Raw genomic sequence first — 10,956 nt, forward strand, 5'->3', positions numbered from 1 at the left:
TTTTCAAAAGCATAGCAACGTTTGCAAATCAATAAAATTAAAACGATTCCCTACCTTACAGTTTATTCAAAAATATGGTACCTACCTGTTATAATAATAACGCTTGAGAATTTTTTCTAAACAAATAACTAAACTAAACAAACCTCTTTTATGGTATTTTGATGTTTTTTTAGATATTTCATTTCTTTAAGACCAAGGCCAGTAATGCAAGGAAGTAAGGCACTGGAAACAAAAAAATATCAAAATAACCCAAAATTGTTGACAAGTAGGTATTCGAAAAAGTCGATGTACACCATTCATGATTTGATATAATTAATCAGTAACCATTCACACTGACCTCCAAAAGATTCGAGCCTTTTTTTTACAGAACTGAATTTAAAAAATGAAATATTTTAATGAAATATTTTAATCTCATGACAAAAACATATGAGTTGGTAGCAAATATTTACATGTATGTATATAGATCAACTATCAACAATATCATGTTTTTACAGCTGGGAAAAACTTTCATAAGATTGATGTGTTCATAGCTGCAGCGAGCACCTAGATCGTAAAAACATCTGAACAATGAGCTAAGTCATAAACTTTCGATCGAGAGTGTTTTAGTTAGCCAAGATAAGGAAACGGTTGCTCTTACTGTAGTATTTATAGGGCGATGGTTGTTGAAGGTCCTGTTAAAGGTTTCCCAAATTCAGTTGATGAACGGTCGAATTGTGGTAAACTTGTTTTTTTAATGTATTAAAAAGGAGCTGTTTTCCCTAGTGATATAGTTGCATGTAAGTTATTTTAAGGATAAAAGTCACATTCAAATTGAGGAAATGAGAAAGGTTTTAGCCTTCTGTCTGACGATACCATGTGTATTAGCTGCATTCGGTAAGATAATGAAAAACATGCACTCTTAACAATCTACTAATCTCTTAAGTCTACGATGGCAGATAATTTACGATTCCCAGACATTCCGAAATTTTACGAGAACTACCACCAACAGTGCGGAATACCGATTGCATGTGATAATGAGCGGCAGTGTCCGACTGTTGCCGATTGGCGCGGTTTGGAGAATTATGCCCAAGAAGAAGCGTGCAGTGCATTTGAATCGCAGTCGGAATTGGCCAGCAAGGCATGCTACCTTATCAGTGATAGAGAATTCGATTATGGCATGTTTTTCACTGGTCGCTTGAACGCGGAGCAGGAAAATGATGTTAAAAATACCATGACAACGGAAATCCTGCTGAAAAATATATCCATTAGTGACAAGTGCGCTGTACGGAGGCTGCTAGAAGGGGATTGTGATGAAAGAGGAAGCACTCTCTCATTGAAGCAGTGTCTAGACAACCGGGTTCATAATTGCGATGAAAGCTATCCGTAAGTATAAATTGTTTTTTTGAGAAACGAGTTTCCAAATCAGTTAACCAAATTTCATACAGAAAGTGCTTGAAAAATTTAATACCTACACCGAATTCTTGTATTGAACGGAGTGGAAGCAATGTTTTATTTTGCACGATTTTCAAACCACTTTGTCGAAGTAAGACAAGTTTTCAACAATACAACTTTGTTGCAATTTATATAAGAGGTCAATTAATTTGTACATGGATTCATAGCTCAAAACAGTTTCAGAGTTTTACCAGTGAATGTTCTATGAGTGCCAATTTAACACTTCTATCTGACTAAAAATTGAAAATTTGAAATTTTGTAGTGTAACTGGAACATGATTCTCACCCAATATTTAGTCATTCATTTTTTCGTTATTTAAAGTTGAAGAGAAAAAAATCCAAAAATCTGCAGATCAAATGCTAAAATCAAACTCTGCTTAGTGCACACAAAGATTTCAATTTTATTTTTCTCAGATATAAATACTCAGATATAAATACTCAGATATAAATACACAAAATTCAGGGAAAATCTCTGTTTGAGCATTATTTTGACGAGTGGTCAAAAGTTCTTGTTTAACAAATAAATCAGGTCGCCTTGGTCACATCGCTCAATTTCCGTGCGTTTGGTTGATAGAGAATCATGATTTTTGTTTGCTATTTTCTGTTGAACGTTCTGCTTCTCTTACGCCGAAATTTTCTGAATTTGCGTTTTAAAATTTTTTTTTTCGGTAAAATAAGATGGTACAAAATTTCGAAAACTGAAGAGAATTACCTATATATCACTGGATCCTTTAGGGGTTTTCTGAATATTATGGGAGATGACCGTGCGAAGGAAATGCGAAGTGACCTGATATTTTTTGTTTTTTTTTACAAATAATTTGTTATTACTTCTAAACTTTAATTTTAGTAGAATACAAAACTCACTCAACTGTAATGCAGTTTAATTCATTTTTCTATATTTTAGAAGTAGGTTGGATTTTTTTTGAGATTAATAAACCCGGCGAGAGTGTAATTCCTTTTGAATTTCTGCTCCCGTAGACACAATAACCTGCTCTCCATTTATTATTCTTTTTTTTTTTGTTTCAATTCAAAGTTTACAATTTATAAATTTACAATTTTTATCATTTCCACTTATATGTATTGAAAGCATGTCGTTGGGCTTTAGTATGGTGTAAAATTTGTTTTTGGTGGTGTTGCAACTTTGAGGGAACGCTGGGCATACTTCCTAACTACTGGACTGGTGTTTTATTCATGACGAAGATCTCGTTTTTTTAATTTGGTTAAGCTTTGTTCTGATTTTATATGGGCTAACAGGTTATTATACCGAGTAATCCCGAAGTTCGTGAAACTTCGTTTAGCTTTTTCTATGTTTAGATGTTTAGAAGATTTCCTTGACCTCTTATGGGATATCTGTGAGAATTTACCGGGAACTGTATGTTTTTGTGTACTCAAGAATTATCTAGAAAGATTTTCATTTTGACTAATGCCTGAACTTCTTCTGGACCTTGGACGGGGAAAATTGATGCTGAAGCATTGTGATACAGCTGATCAGTTGAGTACAGTAGCGATTTCCGGTATGCCATCTTCAAGCTTCTATTTTGAAATAGCTGCATTTCTTTCATTTTCGTTTAAGATCCACTTCCCCAAATTGAAACCATGTACTGCAGCTTTGACTGTACGAAGGCATGGTACATGGTTATCATTTGTTTTGTAGGCTGCAGATTTCTGATCCTCCAAAATAAACCACAAGCAGCACTTATTTCTTTCTTCAGTTTACAGTAGTTTTTCGATTTTATCACGCTTAATTCATCGTGATAATGGCAAAACCGTAAATTTGGCGAAACTTGAAATAAAAATGGAAAAATGGCAAACGATTTCTGAATGATTTCCCCAAAAACAACGCGATAATATCGAAACAATAACCGTGATCAAATCGGGATTGAATTGATCAAATCGGGATTGAAAAATCGAACAGTGATAAAATCGAAAAACTACTGTATCTATATAAGCGATCCATTTTAACTTGTCATCAATAGTTAAACCTAAATATCTATAATGATTGGCTTGTTTAATTTCCGTTGAGTTCACAATAAGATTGGGAAGAATCTGTGTTGTGTTGGAACGTGATCCTTAAAACAGGGTGTATTTGGTTTTAGATAAGTTTAACGAAAGTAAATTTTCAGCGAAATAGCTCCCGAATGATTTTAGACCATTTTTCATACTGATGATTTTATGTTCGGGATTTCCACCAACATATAGTAACATGGAGATATCATTCACAAAAAGGCGAGATTCGCTTTTAAAAGAGTATTTTTTTTCATTGGACAACATTAAACTTCGATCTCTTATTTGTTGATCACCATAAGTTAGCTCTCGAAAATTTTGAGAAGTTCCAAATCTGACAGCTCGATTGCTAATTTTCCAGCATAACAGGTCAATTGCTGCAAAGTTTCCAGCAAAACAAATCAAATGCTGGAAAAATCAGAAACACGAATCGTGTTTGCTGATGTATAGCAGAAATTTGGATTGCTGAACGTTTCCAGCAATTTCTTTTGCTGAAAATTGAGGCAAAAATTAACTGTGCAGGTCCTTGATTTTTTAAAATAACCTCATTTTCGTCCGAAGGTCGCAAGAAGAATGGAGATGTTATTCGGGGTTAGGGTCTGGAATCGGTTTATATTTATCCCGCTTACTGTTGATTGTAGGTAGAGGCTAGCTGGTGGCCTATCGTGCTGAAGTATTGATTCAAAAATATTAGGTACATTTTTGCTTTCAATTTCCAGACTCTTGAATCAGATTTAAGCTGTTCTCTCGTATCATCCTTGCTTCCGGTGATTAAGTTAACAATTTTCCAAATGTGTCGTTGATTTGATGTGTGGAAAAGGGATTTATAGTACCTACACGTGTTTTGCGCCTGCTTTTTCACGCACCACTCACGCTGAGACTTGTTTCAGGTGGGATTTTAATTCGGTATCGGTAGGCCTTCGTTTGCTTCTAGCTAAAAGATTGTGTTTGGCTTTTATTAGTTTCCACAAGTTAAAAGACATCTAGGAACAAGTTGATTTGGATTTAGCGGTCACTTCAACAGTTTTTGAGTATTTCAGCTTTAGTTGTTTATACAATTCGACAAACTTTTCTAGTTTTTCACTCGCAGAAATAGCTGTGACACGGATTGATTCTCTTTCATCAAGATTAATATGACCAAGCGACAAGAAATTTCAAGTAAATGAAATTCTATCAAATTGATTAACAAGTTTTTAATCACGTAAAATATATTAAAGTGGAACTATAACCGAAATAAACATCATAGGACGCGATCTGTTTTGCTTCGCTTTGCCCCTCTGAAGGAGATGTTATTTTATAAAATAGCTAGCTGATCCCATACGAACTCCATTTCGTTTTCAACTTAGAGTCTATCTATATAGGTACATGTATATAAAAATGAATTTCTGTCTGTCTGTCTGTTTCCTATAGATTCGGAAACTACTGAACCGATTTGCGTGAAATTGGCCAGTGAAGGTTTTGAAGACAGGGGAAGGTTCTTATTATGGTTTGAGACCCCTCCCTCTCTCATGAGGGGGGGGGGGTGGGAGGGGCCTCCCAAACAAAAGACAAATGTTTGCATAACTCGAGAACCCATCAAGCAAATGGTATCAAATTTGACATGGGGTGGTATTTGGGTGGGAGGAATATTTCTATGAATATTAGGTACCCTTCCCTCCTCTCAGTAGGGTGTTAGCAAGGAAGAGGGCCTTACAATTTTACATATATTTCGAAAACTAATCAAGATATAGCCAACCAAATTTGGCACGGGAAGGTATTTGGATACGAAAAATATTTCAATGATTATTTGAGTCCCCTCCCTCTTTGCAGTAGAAAGGGGGAGGGGGCCTTTTTCATATTTTTTTACATAACTCAAAAACTAATAAAGCAAGTGAACCCAAATTAGGCATGGGAGGGTATCTGGATACGGAAAATATTTTTATGATTATTTGAGACCCCTCCCTCTTTCCAGAAGGGGGGATATAAGGGGAAGGGAGCCTCTTTTATATTTTTTACATAACTTATAAACTAATTAAGCTAATGGAACCAAATTTGGCATGGGCAGGTATTTGGGAACGTGACATGTTCTAATGATTGTTTGAGAGCCCTTCCTTCTTCCAGCAGGGAGAAAGGAAAGGGGGAGGGGAGTTTCATTAAATTTTAACTGCATGGCTCGAGAACTACAACAGCAAATGGAACCAAATTTAACATGGAATGATATTTGGATACGAGAAATGTTTCTATGAATATTTGGTATCCATCACTCCTTCAAAGAGGAGGATAAGAACGGGGAGGAGAGGTCTCCCTTACAATTTTCAGTATAACTGGTAGCTGATCGAGCAAATTGAAACATATTTGGCGTGTGAGGGTATTTGGATACGAGAAATGTTTCTATTATAAATTGAAGCCCCACCTTTTTTTCAGCGGAAAGATATAAAGGGGGAAAGGGGGGCTTCCATACAATTTCTTGCATAACTCGAGAATTATTCTAGCAAATGAAACCAAATTTGGCATCAAAAAGTATTTGAGTACGAAAAATACTTTTTCAATGTGAAACAATTCCTTCCTTGCAGTAGGATGATCGGATTAGGAATATAGGAAGGGAAGAAGAGGCCTACATTCAACTTTATTTCTTACAAAATCCGAGAAATGGACATATCTTAACATGGAAAATCATTTTGGTATGATTCTATGATAATCTGACACAACATCCTCCTTTCAGTGAGTAAGTACATAGGAGGAGGGAGGTGAGTTCAATACATTTTTTTAAATATAAGCTCTTAATTTATGCTAACAAAGCCACAAATATGGTATGGAAAAGTACTTGGCTACGAGATATATTTCTACGATTGTTATAGACCTTTACGCTTTACAGTATAGAGAGGGGAAGAAAGGAGGAGGCTCCACATACATTTTGTTATAAAGCTTAAAAACTTATCAACCAATGGAACAATATTTGATATAGGAGAATTTTCGGGAACGAAATAGGTATGATTATTAAAGATCACAACCTCCATTCAGCAGGAGGTGAAGGGAAGGACAGGAGAGGTGGCTCTCTTATCAGTTTTTAGCATAAATCCAGAACATATCAAGCAAAAACAACCGTATTTTATAAGTAAGATTGTTTGCGTACGATTAATTTGAGACCCTCCAGAGTCTGGCCCTGGCAATTTCTCCAGACAGATTAAATTTTTCAGATCTTAAACACAAATTTATAGAGCAGGATTAAAAATATAAGTTTAAGTTATCTTTGTGTTGCAATTCAAAACTCCAGCTGCAGCTCTCCTTTTTCAGCTGTTGCTTATGAATTATGTTATAATTTGCTTTAAAATAATGCCAAGAAAACAATAAAAATTTGAATAATTTTTTAAAATATCATTTGATTTTGAAAGGTGTAGCAAAGCACACCGGGTCAGCTAGTATTTGTATAAATGTTAGTTGCCTCGCATTTTCCAAACGCATTTCCAAATGCATTGTTAAGCAAAAATTGCACTATCTCTGTCGTTTGCAACAAAATTTGATATCTTAAACAATTGAACCTGCCAAAAATCGCCCGCATATGAATTTTCGTCTCTTTGCGATACAAACTCATGTAATTGTAAAATTTTACAGTTAAAATGGATGACCCCCTTTTTTCGTTCGATATAAATATTGATTTTTTTTAAAGATATACGCTTTAGTCTTAAGTAGAATTTAGATATCTTCAATGAAACATGAAGTTCCACTGGGATCCTATATGAGTGTGTTCGTTTAAAAAAAAACTACTCGTCCCTCGATATTCCTTGTACAAAGCCTCATCTCAATCTGATGCATAATCATGAAAATATAGCAAACACAGTGAACAATTAATATAGACGACCCCTTTTATCGACCGCTGGATAGAGATTTGACACCTGAAATCGATTGCCCGTCTTTGAAAATTCCCGTGTGCAAATTTTCATCCCAATCCGATGTATAATAACGTCAATACCGCAAAAACAGTGAATAGTCAATACGGACGACTTCTTTGGCCAACCCTTGACCAAAAGTTGGATAATCAGATTAATTGGTTGTCCTTAATGTAGTGTCGGTCACTTCACTTAATAATTCATATGTGCATATTTTCATCTTGATCCGATGTATAATAACGTCAATATCACAAAAATATTGAAAACATAATAGGGACGATCCTTTTCGTCGCCCCTTACACTAAATTTGATACCTGATATCGATTGCGCATCCCTAAAAACTCTCGTGTATCCATTTTCATCTGAATCCGATGTATAATAACGTTAATAACGCTAAAACAGCGAATAGTTAATATGGACGACCCCTTTGGCTGGCCCCTTACACAAAATTTGATACCGCAAATCGATTGTTCGTCCCTAAAATCATCCGTGCGCAAATTTTCAACTCAATCCGATGTTTTATAAAGACAATTTTGCTTAAACAGACGAATGGACGACCCCTTTTACCGGCCAATTACATAAAACTAATTGCTTGAGATCAATTGTTCGTCCCTGAAGACGACCGTGCACCAATTTTCATCCTAATTCGATGTATAATAACGTCAATATCGGAAAAAAACAGTGAACATTTAATATGGACGACCCCTTTGGCCGACCCTTGACCCTGAATTTGATAACTGAAATCGATTGCTCGTCTCTCAAAACACTCATGTGCAAATTTTCATCACAATCCGTTGTATAATAACGCCTATGTCGCTAAAACTAAATTTGTCTTTAATAGACGACCACCCTCTTCATCCGAAAATCTGAAAACATTTTTCATCATTCCTGGTCATAATGAGCATCCATGCCAAATTTCAGTTCTCTAGGTCTTAAGAAGGCTGAGCCTATGGAAGACAAAATAACGAACAAACATAGAAATTGCATTTTATATTTATAGATTTCTTCATATCTCATTTGAAAATTGATAAATCTTTACAAAATGAACATCAAATTAAAGCATTAGAATGCACTTAACAACACTCAAACTTATAGATCGATTTTCCCACTGTACGTTGGCTTAAGTGTTACTTAAACAGGCTCAAAATGTTATTTTATTTTCAGATACCGCAGCTACGATGGGCACTGTAACAATAAGCAGAATCCAACCTGGGGTCGAGCGGGCACTCCGTTCCGTCTGGAGATGGCAACATGTTTTGATGATTTTGTCAGTACACCTCGGCGTAGCAGCTCGGGTCGTGAATTGCCCAACAACCGTCAAGTTATGGCTGACATTCAGTATACCTTGAATCAAAGATCTCCCTCGGAAAGTACACAGGGTATATTCAATATGTTTGGAGTATTCTTCAGTGAAATGGTCAACTCCGATACGGTGGGTCGAAGGATGAAAAGAGTTCGGGACTCTACAAATGGATTCCGAAGTTGTTTGGCCGATGGCAGTGGAATAAGTCGATTCACATCGCCACTCGTTGATCCGATGGTGGTTCCTGCAGATGATCGAGAGTATGGCCAGAGAAATGTGGAATGTCTAAACTTTAGCCCCTATGAAAATGCCAACGACCAGTGTCAGTTGAGGTTTACAACTAAGAGAAATGGAGGATCAAGTTTTCTAGATCTGTCATCGATTTATGGTTCGGGAGGGTATGAGGAAGACGGTAAACTGTCCGTTGGAACATGCGGAGCGTCGGGTTTTACATCAGGGCTGTCAGGACTAACAATACAGCTTGTTCATGTCACTGCTATTTTCGCGAAGCTGCACAATTACTGTGTGGATCAAACGAAATCTTGTACGAATGCAGGCGCTGATGACGTTGCAGAAAAGTGTCGTGCATTCACAATTGGTGTTTATCAGAAAATATGGTATGAAGAGGTGCTGTTGGAACTTTTTGGACCGGAATTTCATAATGAATGTAACTTCGAATGCGAGTATGATCCTGAAGTTGAACCTAGTCTGCCATCGGTTTACGTAAATGGACCTGGACGATTCCAGCATGTGTGGATCCCTGATAACCTAACTTATGAACACGGGGACTCTACCACGCTGCCAATGCATCTGTTTTTCAGAAATCACCAAAACTTTGACTGCCCTAGCATTTTGGAAGGAATGCTCAAGGATCCAATTAGGATTTCAGGCTTGTCTGATTCGGTGGGATGAAACGAGCTGCGACATGAAACGGTTAGGAAAATAACATGTTCTTATATTTCAGATCATGCATACTTTTAGTTCATTGGACGGTAAAGATGGTCACTGTTTGATGTGCTTGGATCTGGAACGTGGTCGGAATGCTGGAATGTGTCCCTATTTGCCATACAAACATTACCAGGATACGTTGACAGGGCGAGCCAACACGAACTGCTACCAAAACTTCGAAGATCTCAGCGATATTTTCGAGCAAGATGTGAGTATAATCTCAAAGTTTTTGAATTTAGAGACGAATTTGAAATACTTATTTTTTTCTTTTGCAGCTGATTGAAGTATTCAAAAAACACTACGAGACACCTTCGGATCTGGACCTCTTATTCTCCATCTTCGAAAAAGATCGTCCACGAGGATCCTCGCTACCGACTACGGTAGCACTGTCGACCTGCCTCACCTTCAAACGATTGAAATGTGGTGATCGTTTCTTCTACAAATGGAATCCATTCTATACTTCGGGTAAGAGTGACATTTATCCATTTGTTAGTATATAAGTTGATTGAAGTCTTTGTATTTTAGCAATGAGCCGGCTCATCTCGATCATGGATATGACAACAGTGTTGGCCCTGGTAGAGAACATGAATGAAGTTCCTGTCCGTCCATTTGTAACTCAATCCAGTACTGTCAGGGCTTCGCAGCTTCGTGACAAAGTAGGAAGAATACAGAATCTTTTCTGTCAATTGTGATTTATTAAAGAATATGGATAGCGGCATCAAACTTAATTAGCCTAGATATATGGATGTTGATTTTTTAAAAATATAAATGAGTAACTACGAAAAACTGTACCTGAGACTTGATGAATGATGTTGAAAACTTCCCCATGGGATTGTCGCTTACAGATGTTATTGACCAATTCCAAGCACACCTAAACTGGGGAACCGATTTTTCTTTATCATGATTCAAAAGTTAATTGCACAGCGATAGAAAGGTTATTTTTTTAGCGTCATTTTCCATCAAAAGATTTTCAGTTAATTTTTTTTTTAGAATTGAGTATGTAATCGTTGAAATTCAAAATTTTTAGTATGAAATTTAATCGATTTTTGAAATTATTCTTTATGTAAAACATAACTTTGTCAAAAATCTAGCTATGTCAAAACAAAAAAATTGCAAAATGATGGTAGAAAAGTCATCTTTTAAGCACATTTTTTGATAAATAATAGTCACTGCAAGTTTACGCTCTAGCAGTTTTGATAAAGTTATTTATTTTTAAGCATTGTGACGTCACAAAAATTCTACTGTTTTTCAATTTATGATTTACTGAAATGGCACATATTGTCGAAAATTGGAGGTCTCTTTAAACCTTTTGAGAGAAATTTGATGCAATTTTTAGATTAAAAATCGGCTCATAAGGTTTTAAGTTGCACCCTGGTAAATGTGAATTCGTTGTGACGTCACGAAA

The 10,956-nt window shown here is 36.2% G+C and overlaps 1 protein-coding gene across 1 annotated transcript; it reads left to right on the plus strand.

Moving 5' to 3' along the window:
• Window positions 1-650: 650 nt before the first annotated feature.
• Window positions 651-10,342, plus strand: LOC129756071 (heme peroxidase 2-like). The gene is made up of 6 exons (XM_055752824.1): window positions 651-873; window positions 936-1,362; window positions 8,465-9,506; window positions 9,568-9,759; window positions 9,827-10,016; window positions 10,077-10,342. Exons 1-6 carry the CDS (start codon window positions 819-821, stop codon window positions 10,241-10,243), a joined length of 2,073 nt encoding a protein of 690 aa, XP_055608799.1. The 5' UTR covers window positions 651-818; the 3' UTR covers window positions 10,244-10,342.
• Window positions 10,343-10,956: the final 614 nt, after the last annotated feature.

The sequence above is a fragment of the Uranotaenia lowii genome, chromosome 3 (genome assembly GCF_029784155.1).
Source record: "Uranotaenia lowii strain MFRU-FL chromosome 3, ASM2978415v1, whole genome shotgun sequence".
NCBI classification, from domain to species: Eukaryota; Metazoa; Arthropoda; class Insecta; order Diptera; family Culicidae; genus Uranotaenia; species Uranotaenia lowii.